This window comes from Diceros bicornis, chromosome 25, assembly GCF_020826845.1.
Source record: "Diceros bicornis minor isolate mBicDic1 chromosome 25, mDicBic1.mat.cur, whole genome shotgun sequence".
NCBI lineage: Eukaryota > Metazoa > Chordata > Mammalia > Perissodactyla > Rhinocerotidae > Diceros > Diceros bicornis.
Window position 1 is genome coordinate 15,559,646 of NC_080764.1, and position 24,051 is coordinate 15,583,696.

Consider the following 24,051-nt stretch of genomic DNA (forward strand, 5'->3'; position numbering starts at 1 on the left):
GCTGCCTATTCCTTTTCATTCTCGGTGGAACTAATTTGATTTTACCAAACAGGGACACAGGTTTCAAAAGCCTGGGTCAGAGCTTGTAATTGGCCAGCTCAGTGACAATGCAACCCTAATCAACCTGTGATTTCACGTCCCACGCGGTCGGCCGTGGCCTTTGATCTGTCATCCTAGGCAGTGGAATTCAGTGAGTGACATTGATAGGAGAGGACCGGGAGCTCAGGCATTTAACCCTGAAGTGATTAAGAGGGAAAAAAAGGAGTCCTGTTTGTGAAGGCCCAGAGACACATCAAAAGCCCCAGGCAGAATGGCAGCACAGGGGAAACCTGCAGGATATAATTCATCACCTGCTTTGATCCTCTAGTTTTGTGAGTCACACAGACTGGCTGGGATGGTTTGGAAGCTCAGTGGGGTCTGGGCAGGAAGGAGAAAAACTCGAAGTCTGGAAAAAGAGGAGTGTTTTTTTGGCAGGTGGCTGATAAGAGGGTAGTTTTCTAGAGATGTGAATTTTCCTCAGTAGTCTCTGAGGCAGCTGCCATAGCTGGATCCTGGGATTTCTGTAGCCTGGGAATGGAGAGGAGTGACAGCGTTGGGTGTGTCTTGTGTTGCTGGGGCTCCTCAATAGTATGCACTGAGCACCTGCTGTATACAAGGTGGTATGCTAAGTATCTTTAGGAGATGGAGTTTTCACATTAATAAATTTTTTTTTAAATCCGTGGCGCTCTCTATAGCCTCTTATGAAGCTACATTTAAGTAGAGAGTGTACAGGCCGGGCACAAGAGAGATCTGGGTACAAATTCCGACACCACCGCATTCTGGTTGTGTGATGCTGAGAGACCTACTTATCCTCTCTGTGTATGATTGTTAAATGGAGCGTTGCTGGTGCTCAGTTGAATGGTATCTGTTTTTTTGGGAAAACTTTGAGATTGGTAATACTCCTACTTTCTTCTTCCTTGTTGCCCTTCATTATTTTACTCTTGGCATGGACACATGCATCCATTCTTCCAGCATGTATCAGATAAGATATGTTATCACAAAGATAGTAAGACCCACCTATGTCCTCATTGAACTCCCGATCTTATTTGGAAGATAATTTACCAAATACAGGATGTCAGGTACATGCTTTTCATGGTGCTATATACAAAATACTGTTGGAATAGGCTAAAGGATATCTTGCCTGCAAATTGAAGAAGACTTCCTGTGGGAGGTGATGCTTCGGAAACAGGGTTTTGAAGGATGAATAGGAGTTCACAAAGGAGGACCTAAATAAACTTAGGCGTTATCAATATTTCTTATTTTTATTCCTTCTCTTCCACTTCCTCCTCGTCCTCCCCTCCCCTCTCCTTTCCATTCTCCTTTACCTCCTCCTCCTCCCACTCCTTCCTCATATTCATAATGCTTTATTGATAACAAGAATGTCTACCTAGAAACATGCCAAGTAGGAAAAAGGAGATAGTGTATTTAATTAGGAAAAATTATATTATGATTGTCTTCTCTACACAGCATGTTAGTTTTTATCACTACAGTAAGTCATTCTGTTCTTGACTTTTTTCCCGGTTCAGTCTGGATGCATTTATTGGTGACTCACTTTCCATCTGCTGTCCCTCAGACATGGGATTATGAAAAGAGCCTCGCTGTGTAGTAGTGGATGTCTAGGGGAGGTGGGCGGCTTGGGTGCGGTTCATTCCGGGTTAACTCTCCCCTGGTCTCTCTGCGCCCGCAGATGGGAAGCCCGTGTCCCTGTCTCCGCCGGAGTCCCAGCCGCACAGCCCCCGGTACACGGCCTCCAGCCAGCGGGAGCGCGAGAGCCTGGAGGTGCGCGTGCGCGAGGTGGAGGAGGAGAACCGCGCCCTCCGCAGGCAGCTCAGCCTGGCCCAGGGCCGGGCCCCCGCCCATCGCCGCGGCAACCACTCCAGGACCTACTCCATGGAGGAGGGGACCGGGGACAGCGAGAGCCTGCGCGCTGGCATCGTGGCGGGCAACAGCTCCGAGTGTGGGCAGCAGCCCGTCGTGGAGAAGTGCGAGGTAAAGAGCCCTGGAACCCTCCAACGGCCCGAGCGCCCCCACCCCTTGCAAATGCCGCCTGGAAGCACCGCCACGTGCCGGCAAATAGCTGGCGTTCTTGACTCAGGCCTGAGGGTGAATCTGGCTGGGTCACTAACTTTGCTCTGTGGCCTCAGAAGTCGGTTAGCCTCTCTGAGCCTCGGTTTTGCCATCTGAAAAATGGGATCAGAAGGCCTACACCACAGACATATTAAGAGGAGCAAACTGATTGAACCTGCTGCTGGTTGCTTTGCGGTTCATTTTAACATGCTTAGGGTTTCTACACCCAATTGTCATCCTGGGGACCCCTGTTACTTAGACTACAGTGTGAATGATGCACCTGGAGTTGTGGCCCTGATGGGCAGGTCCCTTGGCGCTTATTTTCACTTTATGACCTTCTGCCATTCAGAACCAGAGACTTGGTGCTTATCTAAGGTGGTGATCTGAACTTTTATAGCTTAATATCATTTCCCCCTTTTGAAAGTGTGCTTGCTTTCTTAGTAACTCTTTGGGCATTTGGAAAACTTACCCGCTCTTCTCCCTATAGCCCCTACTTCCTCTTTCGTGCATTCATGCTTATGTATGCACTGAATACACACACGCATACACATGCATTTTTGCTCCAGAACTGTTTCTTCCTGTTCCTGTGGACAGGAATTAGAGAAAAGCAAGGCCTTTTGAGACACGGACAAGCCTGAGTTTATACCCCAGCTCTGGCGGTTTCTGCTGTGAGTGCATGAGCAAGTTACCTAACCTCTCTGAACTTCAGACGTCTCATCAGTAAATCTGAGAAAATAATACCTGCTTCGTGGAGTATCTGTGAGAATTAAATGAGATGGCCATGTAAAGCCACAAATAGCGCCTGGTGACATAGTTTGTTTTCAATTATGGGTAATTTTTATTATTTTTAGTTCGATACAGAGATTACCTGTTTGTTCCATTTCCTGGCCACATTCTCAGAATGTGAGACTTCAGACTTTAGACTTTGCAAACTGTCATAGGCTGTTCACGTGATGGGATTATTACTAATATTGGTGACACTATACAGTGTGTCACAGGGGAATAGAGGGCTTACTGAGTGATGCAGACTCGTTTCTGACTCGGAAAGTCAGTGGTAAGTGAGGAGACTAGACTGGAACAGTCAGGGAGAGCCCCTGGGGATAGTAGGGTTTCTCAAGCCTGGGTGACGCGTGGAGAGGTGGAGGAAGGTGGACGGAGGGTGTCCAATGAGGAATGTACATGTGAGTAGGAAAAATATGAAGCAGAGCGTTGTCATAGCAGGAGAGAATTCGGGACGTGGATGGTTGGTCAGTCAGGTGAGCACAGAGAACCTGGGCAGGGAAGTGGCTGCACTGCATTGTCTTCATTCATTCATTAGACAAATATTTATTGAGCCTCTGTTCTGCATCTCAAACTGTTCTGTGTGCTGGCTAATAGCAATGAACCAAAAAGATACAAAACCCCCTTTCTTCTGGTTCTTACAATCTGAGGGGGGACGTGGAGGAAGGGATGATAAACAAATAGAGAAACACAAACGTCGGGAGGTGTTGACTACCTGCCAGGCCCAGTCTTATTTCATCTTCCACAACCATTACCAGAGGCCCGTGTTATTGAACATCTCTATTTTACATCCTTGAACATGGGGACTCAGTGATGTTAACAAATTCCCTTGGCCTAGGCTAGTCTGGAGAGGGCCCTCATTTGGGGAACTTCTCTTCTCGCCTGGGTGAAGGCTTTTTGATTTCTTGCAGGTTCTCTGCTCTCCGGTTATGGTCACAGTGTCAATTTAGAATGGGTGATGGAACCCTGCTAACCAGGTGGGAAGGCCCAGAGGAAGGAAAGTGTTTCCTTGAGTGTATTTACATTTTTAGGACTCAGGCCTACTTAAAGAACTAAGAATCAAGGAGGTGGAAAATAGAAAAGGGAAAGGAAACAAAGGGGACACACAAGTGTATCAGAGGGAGAAAATGGGGACTTCTCTGCTTGCTGCAGTCTGTCTGGCTAGTTGCTTCCTTCCCCTCTCAGTTTTCCGAGAGGTATGCGTCCTATTTCTGAAGAGGGCTCTTCTCTGAGCGCCCTGCCAATAGTGTAGGCCAAAGACTATTGGCTTTGAAGCTGGAAGAGGTGAGTCTAAATCCTGGTGCATTCCTAGCTTAAGAGCCATGTGGCATTGAGCAAGTTATATCACTTTTCTGTGTTTCAGTTTCCTCGTTTGTAAATTATGGATTAAAACCAAGTTCCTGCCTCATACTGTTTCAATGGTGACAGTGGATACGAGAACTTTAGGCAAACTCTAAGATAGTTAGTTGTATTAGCATTCAGTTTCACTGTGATTGATCAAAAAATCCCAAATAACAATGCCTTTGCATCTTTTTTCTCTTTATGTTTAAGAAATCTAGGGGCTGGCCTGGTGGCATAGTGGTTAAGTTCACGCGCTCCACTTTGGCGGCCCAGGGTTCGCGGGTTCGGATCCCAGGCGCAGACCTATGCACCACTCATCCAGCCATGCTGTGGAGGCATCCCACATGCAAAATAGAGGAAGATGGGCACGGATGTTAGCTCAGGGCCGATCTTCCTCAGCAAAAAGAGGAGGATTGGCAACGGATGTTAGCTCGGGGCTGATCTTCCTCACCAAAAAAAAAAAGAACACATCTTAGAAATTTTACATTCAGTTCCTTTTACAACTGGGTAGCAGAACTTCATTGCAGGGCTACCTTTAGCTGCAAGGAAGCCCGGAAAAGATAGATTTTATTCACAGAAGCCATGTTCTCCGCTAACATGTTGCAGTTCTGCTACTAGAGCAAACAGATATTACTATAAACAGTGAACATTCTCTGTTGTCTGGGTGGTTTCCAAACTTGGCTGTGCATTAGAATTACATATCAAAAATGCATATTCCTGGGACCCACCCAGGCCTACTAATTGCAAATCTCTGGGAGTAGGTCCCAAGAGTACAAGTATTAAACAAATCTATCCATGTGATACTGAGATAGTAGAGACTGTTTGGAACCCAGTGCTTTAAGGCAACATAAATACATGATGGGGTTCTCTTTATCTCTGTACTCTTTGAAAGATAATATAGCAATATAGGAATAAAGAAAACTGTAACTTAGTTTTATTCTTTTGACTTCACCTGAGAATTAGATTTCATTCGTTTTCTTCTTTCTCTATGTTTCTTGATGATGTTACTTCTTAGACCCTTAAAAAGTTATTTTTGGTAGAATTCCCCCGGTCCTGTTAACAGCTTCCGTAGATGAATTTGAAAGTCTTGATCTGCTGGCATTATTTCAATGTGGTCTACCCTGGGTGCACATTTACCTTGAGATACTGGCTTCATCCCCATTAGCAGTATTCTTCCTCTATCCCCATCACATGGTGTCTTGAAAGATTTTAGAGAAAAAGCCGTAGAGGCAAACCAGAAGTGTCAGTCAGTGGAGTCAAAATAGAAGCCTCCCTTCATCACGACACTTGGCGGCTACAAGTGCTGTAGCTGCTCCTGATGCGCTGTCAGAGTGCAGGGTTTCATAACCAAGGACGTTGCCATCATCGCTTGTTGTGCTGAAACTTCTCTGGGGTGTGACAAGTATGTCTGAAGACTCTTCTGTACCGATGCCCAGGCTGTCAGCTGAGGTATCTGGTGATAGAAGCAATGGGCTCTCGCCAGTCGTTGTGCCCTCTTATCATTCCCTTATTACGTGGCCTTCCAGTGGCCGCTCATGTTATTCTTGTGTGTTTTTGTTGTCAGGGGACTGGTGTCTGTGTGCCTTGGGACTTGGAGCAGAATGATCCTCTTTGATCTCCACTTGGGCCTATGTGTGCACAGATATGTGTATTTTGCTGGCATTTCTGGTTCTGGTCTATTCTGGGAGTCAGCTATGGTACAGGAGAAAATTCGCTGCAACTAGAGTCAGAGTTCCTGACCAGGAATCTTTGCTTTGCTACTCACCAGTGATGTGACCTTCGGCAATTCAGTTACCGTCTTGGAGTCTGTTTCATCATTACAAAACGAGAATAGTAATATGTTTTTCGCATTGCAATTGGGAGGATGAAATGAGATAGTGGGTGGGAAGCTAACTGTGCGAGGGTCTCATGTGCTTACTGTGGAGATTCCGGTTCTCGGTTGCTGCCTAATAAATCACCTAAATGTGAGGGCTTAAAACAATACCAATGATTTTGTCAGCTCTCATGGTCTCTGTGGGTCTGGGAGTCAGGAAGGGCTGAGCTGGACAGTTGTGGTTTGGGGGCCCTCATACAATTAGTTGTTGGCTGGAGCTGGAACACTGCAGGGCTGGAGCAGTGGGCACTGGCCCAGCATCTCTCTTCGTACTGTAGACTCAGGGCTTCTCCCTGTGGTCTCTCTGCGTGGCTAGACTGGGCTTCCTCACAATGTGGCGGCTCTGTGCTTCCATGGCAACTGAAAGCTTTAAGTACAAGTATTCCAGCAAGCAAGGCAGAACAGAAGCACTTTTTATGACCTGGCTCAGAAGTCACATAGTGTCACTTCTGCTGATAGTGTAGTCTATTAGTTGAAACAGTCACAAAAGCCTAACCGCTTTGAAGGGGGAAGGAACATAACACCCCATCTCTCAGTGGGAGGAATGTCAAAGACTTTGTGGATATATACTTTAAAACGTCCACAATTGATAGTATTATCGTGGAAATTTTGGTGAATGGTACTCTCTGATGTCAGACCACCTTTTAAAGAAGTTTCTCTCTTTGCTTCTACTCCTTGAACTCGAAGCCTTGAACTTCATCTCTCAGTAGTAATGTAACAGTAATAAAAATTATCATGTACTCAGCCCTTAAAGTGTATGCAACACTATGATAAAACTTACATAAAATATCTCATTTAATCCACACAACATACTTTCTTCATTTTACAGGTTAGAAAACTACTGCCAGGAAAGGTTAAATAATTATTTCAAAGTCACACTGCCAGGAAGAGGTGGAGCTCTCATTTAAACCTAGGCAGTTTGCTTCCAGAACTTGTGCTCTGAACCACTGTGCCAAACACTCTGTGAATTTGAGCTACTGGGACCCACACTCCATCAGCTGCTGAGTCTGAGCCCCAGTCTTTATTCTGTGCCTGGAAGGTTGTTCACCTCAGAAGGCTTCAGGGTGACCAGTCATAATATGGGGTCATCTTTCACGTTGGGGCCTATAGCAGCTCTGTGAGGGTAATCATTCCTCAGTAGATCTAAACAAGGATCTGTCTGCTCCTCTAAAAGAAGTTGGGTTGTTTTAGATTGTTGGCCAGATTGTGGCCACATTGGTTAGCTCAGTAGGGATTTACCATTTTGCTTTGGGTGTTATGTTTATACAACTCGACATCTCTCACCTGCGTTTTCTGGGCCCCTACCTAACCCCAAGATATTTTGATCTATTTTTTCCCCTTGTTTTTATGTCATCGTTAAGGACTTTACATGATAACTTGGCAGTGGAGGGGCTTGCCTGCCATCTTCCCGCATACCACGTTGCTGTTGGAAGATACTGCGGCAGCTGGTGTCACATGTCGTTAGCTTCATATGTTACCTTTGGGGCTCCTTCAAGGACGTACATCCACTAAAATATCTCCCTAAATGTCAGGCCCTGAAATTAGGAATGTAATAGCTGGAAGCAACCTGGTAGGATCTGCTTCTGCAGTGATTTTCAGGGAGCCCGAGCTCCCATGTTGATATCTTAAGTGCTCTCCCTGAGTCTATTAGTTAATTATTGCTTCAGAGCAAGCTGTCCCCAAAACTTAATGGCTTAAAACAGTTACAAGCATTTATTGTCTCACCCAGTTTCTGAAAATCAGGAATCTGGGAGCAGCTTACTTGGGGATTGTGGCTCTAGATCTCTCATGAGGTTGCCGTTAAGGTGTCTGCTAGAGCTGCAGTCAGCTGTGGGCTTGATTGGGACTGGAGATCTGCCTCCACGATGGGTCACTGGCATGGCTGGGGCCTCAGGTCTGCAGGACTGCTGGAGCGTTCTCACAGTGCAGCCGCTAGCTTTCCCCAGAGTAAGCGATCCAGCAGAACAAGGCAGAAACTACAGTCTTGTTTATGACCTAGGCTTGGATGTCATATACCATTGCTTCTGCCAAGTTCTGTGGTCATCCAGACTGATGCTGATACAATGTAGGAGAGGCTCCACAAGGGCTCCACAAGCTGAAGGGGGTCTTTGGGCACCGTCTTGGAGGCTGGCTACCACACCACACCACACCACGGCCATGGCCATGGCAAGGTGCCCTCTCTCTGGCAGCCTCCTGTCTATCCTTACCCCGGAGCAGGCCTGCCTTGATCTGCTTTATATACTGCATTCTCTTGTAGAATACATTTTTGAAAATGTGCCATTAAGAACAATAAATAAAGATGCAACTCTCTCGTTTTAAAGATGATGAAACTAAAGCGGAGAAGACGAAAAGGTCTTGTCTAAGGTTACTGCAGCCCGGATGATGGTTCTAGTGGCTCATCTCCTCATTCCCGTGTCTTTTCCCTTCTTGTATTGAAAGAGGATAAAGGCAGTGCCAACATTTGACAGAGCGGAGGAAATTGGGCAGCTTTGAAAGCCCTCCTTTCAGCAATGGGGGAGAGACTATCCCAACTCTTGCTTGAAGGGGAGTAGGAGTGAGGCCAAAAGGAAAGAACCTGGTGCTTGACTTTAGAGAATATTTAAGTCTCAAGGTCTTGAATGTAGAGCCGTCAGCGTACTATAAACTTTCTTAATAGTAATAATAATAATAAATAATAATTGCTGATACATGTCTACTACTCATAGAATGCTAGGTTCTAAGCCCTCTACGTGAATCATCTCAGTTAATCTGTGCAACCCTATGAGTTGACACATTTCTTACCCCTTTTTAATAGATGAGGAAACTGAGGTCCCAAGAAGTGGTGTTATATCTTGAAAGCTGGGGAGCAGTTTAATAGGTGAGGTGAAGTGCCAGGGCATCCTAGACCGAGGGTACGTTGTGGAAGCAAGAAAGCTTAGTGGGTCATCCAGCTTGATCTTGGCATGGGCAGCATGAAAGAAGGGGGCAGGGCTGCCGATGGTAATGATACTGATCATGTCTGCTCTTATTTATTGTGCCAGTATGAGGTGCCAGACACTGCACTTTACATATGTTAGCTCATGAAATCATTTTTTTTACCTGGGAAAGATTTGCCCTGAGCTAATATCTGTTGCCAATCTTCTTCTCTCTTTTTTTTCCTCTCCCAAAAGCTCCAGTACATAGTTGTATATTCCAGTTGTAAGTCCTTCTAGTTCTTCTATGTGAGCTGCCACCACAGCACGGCTACTGACAGACGAGTGGTGTGGTTCTGTGCCCAGGAACCGAACCCTGACTGCCGAAGTGGAGTGTACCGAACTTTAACCACTAGGCCGTCAGGGCTGGCTCGTGAAATTCTTTTAATCATCCTAATTTTATAGATAGGGAAACTCAGGCTTAGTGAGGCCATCTAGTGCAGAACCTGGTTGTAATCTTTTTGTGTTAATTGTGGTTAAAAAAGAAAAAACCCTGCATAAACATGAAATTTACTCTCGTAACCTTTTTTTTTTTTGGCTGAGGAAGATTTGCCCTGAGCTAACATCTGTTGCCAGTCTTCCTCTTTTTACTTGAGGAATCTTTGCCCTGAGCTAACATCTCTGCAAATCTTCCTCTATTTTGTGTGTGGGTCGCTGTCACAGCATGGCTGCTGATGACCTGTGTAGGTCCACGCCTGGGAACTAAACTGGGGCTGCTGAAGTGGAACGTGCCGAACTCAACCACTAGGCCACGGGGCTGGCCCCCCTCTTAACCGTTTATAAATGTACAGTTAAGTAGTGTTAAGTATATTCACATTGTTGTGCAACAGATCTCCAGAACCTGCTCATCTTGCAAAACTGAAACTCTGTACCCATTAAACAACTCTCCAAGTCCCCCTCCCCCCACGCTCAACTTTCTGTTTCTATTAATTTATTTACTTTAGATACCTCATAGAAGTGGGATCATGCAGTATTTGTCTTTTTATGACTGGCTTATTTCACTTAACGTAATGTCCTCAAAGTTTATCCACGTTGTAGCATGTGTCAGAATTTCCTTCCTTTTTAAGGCTGAATAATACTCCATTGTATGTATCTACCACATTTTGTTTACCCCTTCATCTGACAATGAACACTTGGGTTGCTTCTGCCTCTTGGCTGTTGTGGATAGTGCTGCTATGAACGTGGATGTGTAAATATCTCTTTGAGATCCTGCTGTCAGGTCTTTGGGATACCCAGAAGTGGAATTGCTGGATCATGTGATAACTCTGTTTTAAATTTTCCAGGAACTGCCATACTCTATTCCATAGTGGCTACACCATTTTACAGTCCCAGCAAGAGTGCACAAAGGTTCTAATTTTTCCACATCCTCGCCACAGGTTGTAAATCTTAATACATGTAATATTCTGCTTCCTCCACTGGACAATCTGACTGTGAACTGATCACAAAGGACTTTGAACATATACACCCTCTGGCCATTTCTCCCCTTCACCACCACTGCCTCCCTGTCCCATGTCACCTCTGACTTAGTGTGCTGTGAAGCACACCCTGAGAGGGAGTTTCACGTGTAGACTGTCTATGAAGGCGTGTCCGTGGGGCCAGCACCTAAGGATGCTGTGGGGGTCTTTGGATGTGGCCACCCCAGGAAGGGGCTGACCTCGGAAAGGTCGCTTTTTGCAGCAGGGCACTTCCTGAAGGTCTGGGAGCTCAGGGCTGCCTGCCGACCGCTCCTAGCAACCGGGGCAACACGTACCTCATCGAAGGGGCATTTGGACAGTGTGTCACAGCGTCCACCACACTTGGGTTATTGCAGCAGCTTCCTGAGTGTTCTTTCTGCTTCCAGCTTCCTTGCTTGCTCCCCTGCCCCCCACACACACACGTGCACGTGCGCACACCCGTGCACGCGCGCACGCACACACACACACACACACACACACACACAGAATCTCTTCTTAACTGGCAGCTGGAGTGATCCTTTTAAAATATGTTAGCTTATATTATATATAAAATATAAATGTCAGCTCTGAGCCCTCCAGTGGCTTCTCTCCTCACACACATGAAAAGCCAAGTTCTTACGAGTGCCTGTGAGCTCTAGAGGGTCCACCTCATGTACCCTCTGTGGTCTCACCCCCCAGTTTTCTTCCTGTTGCTGCTGCTTTTTCAGGTAGCCACTCCCTGTTCCTTAAGCACACTGGCCCACCTTGTATGTCAGGGTTCTTCCCACTGCCCGGAGCGCTCTGCTGGATACCTGAAAGGCCCGTTCCCTCACCTGCTTCAGAGTTTTGCTCCAGTGTCACCTTCTCAGTGATGGCTGCCCAGACAACCCCACTTAAAAATCTTAGCCCTACTCATTACCCACCCATATACTTCTTGCCCTGCTTAATTTTTTCATCCTAGACTTATCATCATCCAGCATTCTCTGTATTTTATTTATTTATTTATTTTTGCTGAGGAAGACTGGCCTTGGGCTAACATCCATGCCCATCTTCCTCCACTTTATATGGGACACCGCCACAGCATGGCTTGACAAGCGGTGGGTCGGTGCGCGCCCAGGATCTGAACCGGTGAACCCCGGGCCGCTGCAGCGGATCACGCACACTTAACCGCTTGCGCCACCGGGCCGGCCCCTCTGTATTTTAATTATTATTTATTTATTTTTTCCCCCAAAGCCCCAGTAGATAGTTGTACATCATAGTTTCACATCCTTCTAGTTACTGTATGTGGGACGCGGCCTCAGCATGGCCGGAGAAGTGGTGTGTCGGTGCGCGTCCAGGATCGGAACCCTGGCCACCAGCAGCGGAGCACGCGCACTTAACTGCTAAGCCACGGGGCCGGCCCCGTATTTTAATTATATATACGTTTGTTTGTTTGCCTGTTTATTTTCTGTGTCCTCAGCTAGAATATCAGCTCCCATGTAGGGGACAAGGATTTGGTCTTATTTGGTCACTGCTGTATCCCCAGCACCTACAGTTGAGCCTGGCACATATTAGGCGCTCAATCCACATTTGTAGAATGATCAAATGTTTGGCTATGTGTGTAGACCTTTTGGGTCAGGCAGGTCATCCAGAGGCCCTCTGGGTCAGAGTGTAACACATGCCAGCTGTGATGGGTGAGCATCGGGCCGTATTTAGACAACTCATCTGCCCCAAACATGGGTCTAGCTGATCAATTAAACTTCTGTTGACCCACCCCTAAATCAGTGTCACCCTTTCATGTGTCTCCATGAAACATCTGGGTTTCTGATTCGTCAGGTTTCTATTTTCTTGATAACAGAAGAAAATCAGTCCTAAAGCAGGCCAGGACTATGAGGGATGGGGAATGCTGGACGGTTCATTCATCTGCTGTCCACTTACTAAGCCTTGACTGTGGAGGAGGCACTTGGGGTCACCTGGAGATTTGGCCTTTGCTGTCCTCACACCTGTCGCCCCTGAGACTCTCCCTGTCCTTGCTGAGCCCCTGATGTCTTGGCTTCTATTATAGTTAGGAAACGTCTACTTCTGTTTTCTACAGGGTTGAGTAATTTTGTCTTGTGTGTCCGTGGTTCAGTATTGAGAACAAACAGATCAGTGATTTCCCAAGAAAGTAGAGCTGCCCTGAAGGTTTATAAGATGATTTTAGATGGCATGTGAGCCATACTTTTTTTATTTTAATAGTTCTCTTTTATTGAGGCAGGGTAGTGTGGATTCAATGGCAGGACTCTGAATTCAACCCCTTTCCTTGCCACTGACTGGCTGGGCCATGGGACCTTGGGCAAGTTACCTAACCATTCTGTGTCTCACTTTCTTCCTCTTGAATTTTGGAAAACTGTGGATGTTAGGAAAACTCTGTATATAAAAATTCTAAACCCTTCCTTTTATAGAGGAGTCGCTGAGGACCAGAGAGGTTAAGTAACTTGCCCAAAGTCACTGAGCTGGCCAGAGGCAGAGCTGGGGCTACCATCCAGCTCTCCTAATTTCCAGGGCTTTGCTCTTTGCTCAGTAGAAGCCCGCATCCCATTTTCTTCTCCCTTTGTCTTTCCTTCATCCTGGAAGAGTTGTGAGTACCAAGGCCCGCGGAGATTGAGGGTGGCTGGAGGGTGAGTGTTGCCTTTACTTGTTTTGTACAAATGAAGGAGAAGTGCTGCTCTCCATTGGAAATATTCTGTGAACATTGCTCACGCTCTGTCAACATAGTCACAGCTAACATCCATTGAGTTTTTACCAGAGACACTCCTCAAAGTGCTTAGATAGAGCAGTGGTTCTCAAAGTGTTGTCCCTGGACCAGCATCAGCGTCACCTGGGTGCAGGCAGTCCCCCGGCCCCTGAACCAAACTTCCTGAATCAGACGCTCTTGGGGAGGGGCTGGCCCTCTGTTTTATAACAAGCCCTCCAGGGATTCTGATGCATGTTTGAGTTTGAGAGCCACTTACCCCTCATCCTCAACAGCCCTTGAGGGTGAGTAGGATTATGTCCCTGTTTTACAGATGAGGATGTTAAAGCAGGGAGATGCTTCTCCTTATGCAGTTTATGCATTCCGTAAACATGAATAAGCATCAGTTCATTAGGTGCGCCTTCTTGCACTCGTTTGTCTGATCCCCACAGCAACCCCCAGAGCGCCCATATTTACCTCCATTTTACAGACAAGCCAGTGAGGTTCAGGGACGTTAAGTGACTGGCCCAAGGTCACACAGTTACTTGGCTTTGAAGTTGCAGCTCAAACCCAGGTCTCTTCATTCTTGTCGGGTTTTCCCCACTAACCCGCCTCTGCCTCTGCCCCCAGCTGTGTGTTTCTCCCTGGCCACCAGGGTAGCATCTGTCCTCTGGGAGGCCCTGCCTCCCCGACGCCTGCTCCCAATACAGGAGTCTGCAGCTGCAGTCCACAATCGGAGCTGAGCCTGACTTCTCATAGCACATCAGATGCCAGTGGTGGAATCTGTTTTCCCTCTCTCTCCTGCAGTCTCCCTGATATGAGGTGCTTTCAGTAAATTGTGCCCCCAGGCAGAATGCCCTGAAGGGAGCACCAGGCCTTCTGGGTCACTGCTAATGGTATTGTTGGGGGATGCAGGGCTGGGCGGAGTGCTGATTATTTCTGCCAGGGCCACAGCTTGCCTGCCGTCCTTAGTTTGGTCTGAGTTTCTTCTGGGACAACAATAATTTCTTCCCTGCATCCATATATGAGAAAACAACCCTATGGGGATCTTTCCTGGGTTGGAAAAAGGGTGCAGAACATGGAGAACTTTCTTTTTTGGGTTCTCATGAAGGCTGGCAAGTACAGAGTTACAAACCCCAGCTGGCCCTGAATGTCAGGAGTGACGCCCTGGTCTAGTCACTGGAATGCTCTCTCCTCCCGGAAGCTCTCCCTGCATCCTCTTGGTCTTGCTGATGCAGGCTGCTGTGGGTGGCAAGGACACCGAGCTTGCCATCATAGGAGACTTGATAGTCTCTGATGGGACTGTCTGCTTAGCCATCTTTCTCCCTCTTCACTTGACCCTGGGGGATGAGGACTGGTTTACCTTTCTGTCCTCTGAGGCCAGCGCAGTGCCTGGTACATTGGAAACTCCAGAAACACTCATGTCACGCCTGAATCCTTGCTGCAGGTCCTAAAAGTGCAGGTCCCAAAAGTGCAGGTCCCTCACTCGACTTCAGTGCATCGGGAATGAACCCCAGTTCACAGCAGTGGCACTCTCTTACCTGTCTGTTCAGGTGTAGCTTGCAGACAGGCATGGTGTTCTGAGCACCATCTTCAGGACCAGAGATGAGCAGGAAGCTTTAGGGGCTGCTTTAGAAAAAGCCTCCCGGTCCCTGTGTCTGAGAACTTTGTCAAGCTCCTTAAAATTTATAAATACAATTGATACATTCTCGAATTTGTGACATTGGTGCCCTCCTGCCTTATATCACATTAGGGGTCAGCAATATATCTGTGAATGTTGCCGAGTCTTCTTGGCTTCCCTTCCAGCCACCAGGACAAATGGAGGTTGAGGAAGGGTCACCGGAGTTGGTCAGGTCCTGGCAGGAAACGGGTGGCACATTCAAAAGAGGTGGAAAGGGTTTGATGGCGGCCAAAGGCATGGGCAGGGTTAAGGGGACCGACGAGGGGGGAGAAGCTCCCAGGAGGAGTGGCTACAACCCCTGTGCCTGAAGGAGTGGGAGGTGGGAGGCCGTATGGAACCCAGCAAGAACGGGAAGCATAGGAGAGGGCGCCTAACAGGAGCTGGGAGCATCTGACCTCTCCTTCCTCCCGCCCTCAGGACTCCCGCTAGGGCTTCCCATTGACCAAACTCAACCAGAAACCAGAAGCAGTAGGAGCCCAGTTAACTTGGTCTATAAAGGTCAGGCCCTTGGGGCACAGAGCAAGGTGGAGAAGGGTAGTGAGTGAGTCTGCAGGAGCAGATAAAAACATCACATCCTCTCCATCCAGGCTTTGCCACCAATAAACGCAAGTACGACATCTATGAAGTATAGGGAGGAAGGCTTCATGAGTGGGCCACTGGTCACGGAATCTAGTACTCAGACCCTTCCCTTTGGTGGGAGGAATGTCCAAGTAGCTGTGGCCATCTTTAAGCCACCACACTGAGAAACTTGAAAACCTGGACTTCGTAGCTTCAAAACGGAAAGTTATCATGGTGAGGCCATTTTTGTGATGCTGCCCTTCAAGGAGCACTCACCCCTGTCCCCTACTCTCCTCATGCCTACCCCACCCCCACCCCCACTCCTCTTCACTTCTGCACCCTCAAAATTGGGACCACCCCAAGCTCTTCCAAGAACATATTCCCGACGCTCCGATTCTCTGCTCTCCTGGGCATCAGGGCCCTGCTGCGGCGGCTCCAGATGAGGAATTTATTCATGGTGGCAGGTGTATTGTATGAAACTAAAGAGATTGGAAAATTATGTAAAATGTTTGAGAATGTGCGCGCCTATGCTTACATTTAATGGGCCCATTTAAAAAAGTCCCTGAACCCTGAAGGCGAGACAAAGTTTGATATCTCGGAGGCCGCGTGTTTAAATATTTGCGATTCCAAAGAGCCTGATTCAGCTTGTTTTCAGCCATTCTTGTCCCCATCCTGGTTCTGTCTCTCGTGCGTGGGCATTTTTCTATTCATTTCCTTCATGATTTAAACAGTGACAGTTGCATCCGCATTACAGTCTTTCATCCTGAGTCTTTTGGAGATGTTAGCCAGAGATAAGCGATGAAGTCTTCATTTGACAGGTGGGGAAATTAAAATATGCATAAATTAGACTGAAAAGAGGTAGCATTAGTCTCGTGAGGATCCGAACTTCCCCGCACCCCTTTTCTTCTTCCTAAAAACGGGATTCTGTCACAGCAGCCCTCTTGACTTTTGGGGCAGAATCATGCTTTGTTGTGGGGCTGCCCCGTGCATTGTAGGATGTTGAGCAGCATCCCTGGCCTCTACCCACCAGATGCCAGCAGCCCTGCCCACCCCCAGGAGTGACCACCGGAAGTGACTCCAGACATTCTCAAATATTCTCAGCAGGGCTGAGGACTGAATTATCCCGTGTTGGGAGCCACTGCCTTCCAGCAGAGTATTTTAAGGTCCTGGGCATCAGAGATGGTGAATTAATTGGTCTGAGGTGGGACTGGGGCACAGCGTACTTCTTAAAAATCTTTTGGGTGTTTCTGATGCCTCACCAGGGTTAAGAATCTCTGTTCCAGAATTTGAATCCCAGCTCTCTAAGCCTGAGTTTTACGATCTATAGTATTGAGATAGTAACACTCTTCCTGTCTCATACAGCTGTGAGGCTGAGATCTCATAATCTGTGTAAAGTGCTAAGCACAGTATGTGGAATGTAGTAATTTGCTCAATAAATATTAGCTCTTCTTCTCTTTCATGTCCCCTCATCTTCTTTCTTGACCCCCAGGTACAAGAGCAGTGGAGAGACCCTGTAACCCTGATCCAGGGGTGGGGACTTGCATATTGAGTGTGAAGGCTGAACACGAAAGGGGGCTGAGAGTAGAGAGACGATGGTTCAGGGAGGCAGTGGCAAGGTAGGGCCGATAGGGCAGAATGGGACTCTCCCTGAGGATGAGGAGCACATGTAGTGTGTGTGAGGCTCTGAGAATCCTGCAGGTGTGACGAGTCCATGACTTCAGCATTTCTGAGATAATCAGGATCTAGATGAAGCTGAGGTCCAGCTTCTAGCACTGAGAGTGGGTGTCCAAGGTAGAGTGAAGGCCATTGGAATTGAAAAGGTCATAGATGTGCATTCAAGGCTGTTGGATGGTTCATTCCCGAGATGGTTAAATTTCTCTTGGTGGTATCAGCAGGTGGGGTGGTGAAGTAGGCTTGAGAACCAGAGGTCATTGTCCTGGATGCCTGTATGGGAGTGACCAGGATATCTGAACTGCATTTGGAAGTGGGTGATTGGAATATGGGGGGTCTGGAAGGCATACCGTGGAAGGAAGTGCTGTGAGTAGTTCTGAAAATGAAGAAGCATCTACCAAGAACCGTTTCTTTAATTTCGGTCTTGGGTGCTGGGGGGCACGTATTTGTTCTGCAGTACTCCCAGGACAGAACAAGGCTGGAGTGCGTGTTAGAAGGTAGGTTTCCATTCCAGGATGGCTGTGCTTTAGTAAAAGGGATGGTTTCGAGAGGTGTGAACCCTCCATCCGTCTAGCTGTTTTGAGAGAGGCTAGGTGACTTCCTGTATGGGATGCCTTAGAGCAGTACTTTCCAATGTTTGTCAGGTCGGGGCACACATTGAGAATAATTATATGGCACAAGGAGGTAAATAGGAAAAGTTGCTGTCAGCAGAGGGTACCTGAGGGGGCCAGCCTTGCCTGGTAGCCTTGAGATCTCGCTTGAGGAGATGAGTATCATCATCACCTGGAATTCATTCATGGCACACCAAGGCACCAAGGCACCCCATTTGGGAAGCTGAGCTCTCAAGGACATTTTTGCTATGATTGGAGTGCAGTGTGCCGAGCATCATATTCCGCTCTTGGCATCATTCCCTCATGTACCCCATGACATCCTGCAGGACATGTGTCATGGCCCTTATGTTACAGTGAATTACCTGATGGTGCAACTTACCCAGGTCACCTGGGTTAAAGGATGGAGCCAGGATTCATGTGTGTCGTGCGTGCTCTTGACCACTGAGATGAGATGACCCATCAGGTTCCCTTCAGTTCTGCTATCTTCAATCCTTTGAGTGATATCCCCGTGGGGCCCGTAGGTGTTCGTTGGTCCCTTTGCCCTGTTACCAGGTTGCCCCTAACCTGAGACATCTTGTGAGAATATTTCCCGAACTCTCTGAGCCGTAACTTCTCAGGCTGAGATCCCTGATTGTCAGTTCATCCTTTCAGGGCGTCTTTCTTTCTTCTCTCTTGTTACCAGTTGTCATTGTCTCCCAGCTTGGGGGAAGGGGACTCACTGTTTGCCTGTTTGAGCCAATCGCCATTTCTTTCGTCCCCAAAATGTAATTGAAAAGAGCCTTAATGGATTCCAAATGATGATAGCTCCATAAACCGATTAAAAAGGCCTTAATAAAACTGTCTCGAGTCATTTTCCACAGCTGCAGGCTATGCCCTTTGTTTTCTAACGATCCCAACAAGAAGGAAGGGCGGTTTTTCTTTCTCATGTGGTTGGAAGGACTGGGAAGGCCTTCTTCTGTCTGTCAACTGCTCATCCTGTTTTCTTTGCTTCCTAGACAATCCACGTTGCTATCGTGTGTGCCGGATATAATGCAAGCCGGGATGTCGTCACCTTGGTCAAGTCTGTCCTGTTTCACAGGTGAGCACGACTGTCACGCTCTGCGGGCGCGTGCGTATGACTGCCTGCCTGTGTTTCCTTGGGGAACGGTTAAATAAGAACTACATTTCTCATCAGTCATTTAAGGTGCCATGAAAATGTGATTTTTGTCTGAAACCCTGGGGAGATTATTGTGATAATAATGTTTAACAGCAGCAATTAGGTGCTGTCTGGCAATGTTAAGAATTGCAGCGCTTAGATCTAAAAGGACCTTCAAGGACACCCCAAATTTGATGCTTTGGTTTTCTTCATGGGTTTCCCTTGCCTGGCAGTCACCAGACCCCTGTTTACACAATCCTGTTGACAGGTTGTGTTACGGACTGAATTGTGTCCCCCAAAAATATATCTGTTGGAATTCTAACCCCCAGGACCTCAGGATGTGACTGCATTTCGAAAATGGGCCTTTAAAGAGGTAATTCAATTAAAATGAAGTCATGTGGGTTGGCCCTAATCCAGTGTGACTGGTGTCCTTACAAGAAGAGGAGATTAGGACACAGACTCACATGGAGAAAAGACCATGTGAGGACACAGAGAGAAGGTGGCCGTCTGCAAGCCAAGATGAGAGACCTCAGGAGAAACGAGCCCTGCGGACACCTTGATTTGGACTTCTAGAACTGTGGGAAAATAAATTATTATTGTTTAAGCCACTCAGTCTTAAGCCATGGTATTTTGTTATGGCAGTCCTAGCAAACTAATACAATTTGTTTATTTTAATGTAGCCTGTCCAACCTCTAGGCATTTCTGACCATTAGAAAGTCCTGCCTTATATTATACTGAAATTTTCCAACCTATCGATGATACCCGTTGGCCTAGTGGATTCCCGTGGAACCAGTCGTACAGAGGGTAGATTTCTCCTCCATCCGGAAGTGATACTGTCTCTCCTGAGTCATCTCTTCTCCAAGTTCAACTCCTACCATTTGCTTCTCCTTTTTCACAGGATTTTTCTTCTGTTTCTTCGCTGTTTTGATTGATTGATGTCTAGATGTACTCGAGGTATATCCAGAATTGAATCTTCAGTTCCAGCTAGTACCCTTGGCTCTGTTCTAAATTCTCACCAAGGGTTTGGATGGATCTTTTCCACAGCTATAGCCAACAGTATAGAAATGTGTCAGTTGACCTAGTCAGGACCCAGAAGTTTCTCAGTACTAGGAACAGTCAGGAAAAGCTCTCAGAGTTCAACTGAACAGAGATCAGTGTGAAGTTTTATCCCTGAATCCACCTTTCACTGGCTTCAACAGAGATGGGAGAAATGGTGGACACTTGAGACCTGCCAACCCTGTAAGAAACTGACATCCATCTTTGGTTCCACCTTCTCTCTCAGTCCCCCAACCAGCCTGTTTATTATCAACCTCACCTTGAGGTTCTCCCTGTTAAATATTTTTCAATTCCAGTCCTTCTTGTCTCCCCAGATCCATCTTCTCTAATGCCAGGATGATATTTGACACAGGCAGATCTGATTTCTTTCTTTCTTTTTTTTTTTTTTTGATGAGGAAGATTGGCCCTGAGCTAACATCTGCCAATCCTCCTCTTTTTGCTGAGGAAGACTGGCCCTGGGCTAACACCCATGCCCATCTTCCTCCACTTTATATGGGACGCTGCCACTGCATGGCCTGACAAGCGGTGCGTCGGTGTGCGCCCAGGATCCGAACCTGCGAACCCCGGGCCACCGCAGCAGAGCGCATGCACTTAACTGCTTGTGCCACCGGGCCGGCTCTCCAAATCTGATTTCTTAAAACCTTTCTTTAGCTTCTCCTTGTCAAGTGGAGACAACGGGACCGCTTTGCCGTGACACACAGACTGTCCGGGATCTGATGTCATTCTCAGCAGTGTTGTGTCTCTCGTCTCCTTACTGTCACATCACGCTGCGGCAACACTGACCTGCTTGTAGGTCCACCTGCTCCGAGGTTTCCCCGCCTGTTGTTCTCATCAAGCTGCTCTGTCTGCCCGTGTCTCCCCTCTTCCTTCCTCTTCCCCCACCCTAACATGGCAAACTCTTCTTATCCTTTAAGACTTCACGTAGGCGTCATTTCTAGCAGGAAGCCCACCTGTACCTGTCCATCTGGGTTGGGGCTTCCCTTCTACCAGCCCATAATACCCTGTGTGTCTTTCCATCATTATATTTATTACATTGTATTTCGTTTATCTATTCATGTTATGTCTTCTGTAGTAGAATGTGGGACTTCTGGGGACAGAAACCATGCCTTATTTTTCTGTATTTGTGGTATCTTAGCAAAGTACTTAACGTGTATTATACGCTCAGTAAATGTTTACTTGTTTAACAAGTGAATCTGGGGGACTTTGTTAATAAATAACCTGAATATATATTTATTCAACCAGTTAACTAATGTATCTACCTCAGACCTAGTTCAGCTTCACGTTTATGCCACTATATAGCTGAGTGATTTTCAGCAGATAATTTTAACTCTTTAGACTCTAGTTCTTATATCAATTAGCTTTTTTTTTGTTGTTTTTTTATTTGTTTTTCCCCCAAAGCCCCAGGAGATAGTTGTATGTCACAGCTGCACATCCTTCTAGTTGCTGTATGTGGGACACGGCCTCAGCATGGCCGGAGAAGCGGTGCATTGGTGCGCGCCCGGGATCCGAACCTGGGCCACTGGTAGTGGAGCGTGCGCACTTAACTGCTAAGCCATGGGGCCGGCCCTCAATTAGCTTTTGCTATGAATCAGTTCACCCCAAAACTTGTTTGGTTGAAAACAACATTTATTTATTAGCTTGGCTGTTTGTACTGAACTCACTTGGGAAGTTCTTTTGCTGAGTGCCTTTACGTGCCTGCAGTCAGCTAGCGGATTAGCAAGACATCTGATTCACTGCCCTCCTGGGGTGGGGAGGGAGGTTGGGAGAAATGAGCAACCCACAAATATATAACAGTTAGTGCTGCGGGCTCTCAGTTCCTCCTCATTGCTCTGTCCAGTTGGTGTTGCAGCTTTAGTAGTACATCTGAGGCGGAAATGGGAATGCCAAATAAAGAATGACGAAGTGGGGCTCTACGCCACTCTTCTGCCTTGAGGCGAGATGCTCTTTCCACACCACCATGGCTCTTGGGCAAGTATTGAGACTTTTTGTGGTTCTGCAGCCTTCATCTACAGCTTGAAACCAGGCATTTTGTAGGCTAAGCATTAAATTGGATGAATGGTTCTCAGCCTTTTATGTATTTATTTCCAAGAAGAACTTGGGTCCTTCTCTGATTGAAAAAAAAGCCCCCTTTTTAGAGAAGAGTATTTGCGTGATTACAGATAGTCAATTATGCTATTTCTCAATTATGGCAAATTTTAAGGTCATAAAAACTTCTGATGTTGTTGGGTGTGAATATTGCTATTGCTTTAGCTACAAATCAAATTATTCTAATAGTTATTGAAATGGTAAGAATCCTATTGAGTATAAACTTTTACTCCTGCAGTAACTGTGTAGCACAAAGATGTTAAATTTAAAAATAGCAGTAGTTTTGGGGCCGGCCCAGTGGCGCGAGTGGTGAAGTGCGCATGCTCCACTGCAGCGGCCTAGGGTTCGCGGGTTCAGATCCCGGGCTCGTACCGACGCACCGCTTGGCAAGCCATGCTGTGGTGGCGTCCCATATAAAGCGGAGGAAGATGGGCATGGATGTTAGCCCAGGCCCAGTCTTCCTCAGCAAAAAAACAGAGGAGGATTGGCAGATGTTAGCTCAGGGCAGATCTTCCTCACACACACACAAAAAATAGCAGTAGTTTTATTATAGGCTGCTGATGGCATGCCGTACTTTCATGGAGGCATGGGAATTTGAGAAGAAAGCAAATTCTTAGTATGTGTTACGAATATTCTGTACCCCACGTCAATGACTACTTGATCTTCTTGGACCAAATAACCACTTAAGTCCCTCCCATCCCTGAAATTCTGTAAATGAGAATGATTATGTGAATTGATGTGCTGGTGATAATGAGTTGAGATATGAAGACAAAAGACTTTTGAAAGACTTTCGGCTCAGAAAGTCCAGCTATAAATAGCTTCATTGCTTCCAGAGCACGTTGTGGGGATTAACTAATACATGATTATAAAATACTTTGACAAATGAAGTACCTTCCTAATGTTATTAATAATATAATAATAGTGGTGCAGGATGCTTCTTTTGGCTTTCACTGTTAATTACAGTAATTAGATTTATTTTCCAGACAAGATTTTCGGCAAATTTTTATTTAAGGCTTGCTTTGTTACATCAAATCAATTTTACTTCTGCAGTGTACCTGGTGGCAGTGGGTGCACTATATGTTAAAAGATAGTAAAAGAGTGATATGAAGGTTCATATACACTGATGCCGGGACTGGAAATTGCTATAATCTTTTGGAAAGAAAGTTCATAGTATTATGCATAAGACGTTGACCCTGTATAACTAATTTAAGGACTCTATCTTAAAAGGATAGTCCTAACTACAGAAAAAGCTTTTACGAAACATTAATTATAATCATAAAAATCTGAATAAGACTTAAAACAGACTAAATAATGGAACATCCTCTTATGGTAAACCATATTCTCTGTTGGTTTAAAAAAGTATGTCATAACATGGACAAATGCTGTTTTATGATATAAAGTAAGTGACAATGCAATTCAAAAAGTATGCATGATATCATTCTACTGTATAAACACAGGCGTGTGTGTTGCATGCATGCAGATACGCACATACGTGGTCGAAATACAGTGGAGGTGAAAGACAAAAAATATATTAAAAAATGGCCTTTTTAAATGTTGTGTTTGGGGCAGCAGAAATAAAAGTGATCATGCCTTTGTTTTCTCTTTGCATATCTTTTTGGTCATCTCCTTATGCAACCTCTATGGTGGAGAAAAAAGGTGGATGAGAAAAAATAAATACAAAATATATGTGAGCGAAGGTTTGTCTAGTGGAAAATAACACAATATGTGTCTGTGTCTCCTAGGTGGAAGGATATAGAAAGAAAAGTTTGGGGAATGCCTGTTAACTCCGATCCTAATTGCAAATAAACTGGGAACTATGGCTGCTCTTCAAGGAAACTGAGCTTTTAGTGAGCAGAGAAAAAATGTATTTATTTAGTAACTAAGTGTTCGCCTCCTAGGCAGGAAGGTAGACCAACTTGTAACAATGTAATGTTTGTTCCTGAGGATGATCTACTCCCTCTCGCACTCTGCAGCCCTGTTGGCAGGAAGAAGCTGGGTGGTTGCCCTGACTTTGCATATCAAGCAGCTGTTGTTTTGTTTTGTTTTTTTTTTCATCTTCGCTTGTGCCCCTGAAGAAT

General features: G+C 46.3%; 1 protein-coding gene across 10 annotated transcripts in view; it reads left to right on the plus strand.

Annotated features, from left to right (window-relative positions):
* LARGE1 (LARGE xylosyl- and glucuronyltransferase 1) overlaps positions 1-24,051 on the plus strand; it is a 535,223-nt gene that overhangs the window by 231,669 nt on the left and 279,503 nt on the right. For 7 of the 10 annotated variants that reach the window (XM_058568473.1, XM_058568475.1, XM_058568472.1 and 4 more), the window contains 2 exons: positions 1,727-2,028; positions 18,693-18,775. In XM_058568473.1, the coding sequence (XP_058424456.1) occupies positions 1,727-2,028; positions 18,693-18,775 (385 nt within the window). The remainder of the gene's footprint in view (positions 1-1,726; positions 2,029-18,692; positions 18,776-24,051) is intronic. The other 3 variants (XM_058568476.1, XM_058568477.1, XM_058568478.1) reach the window with 1 other exon arrangement.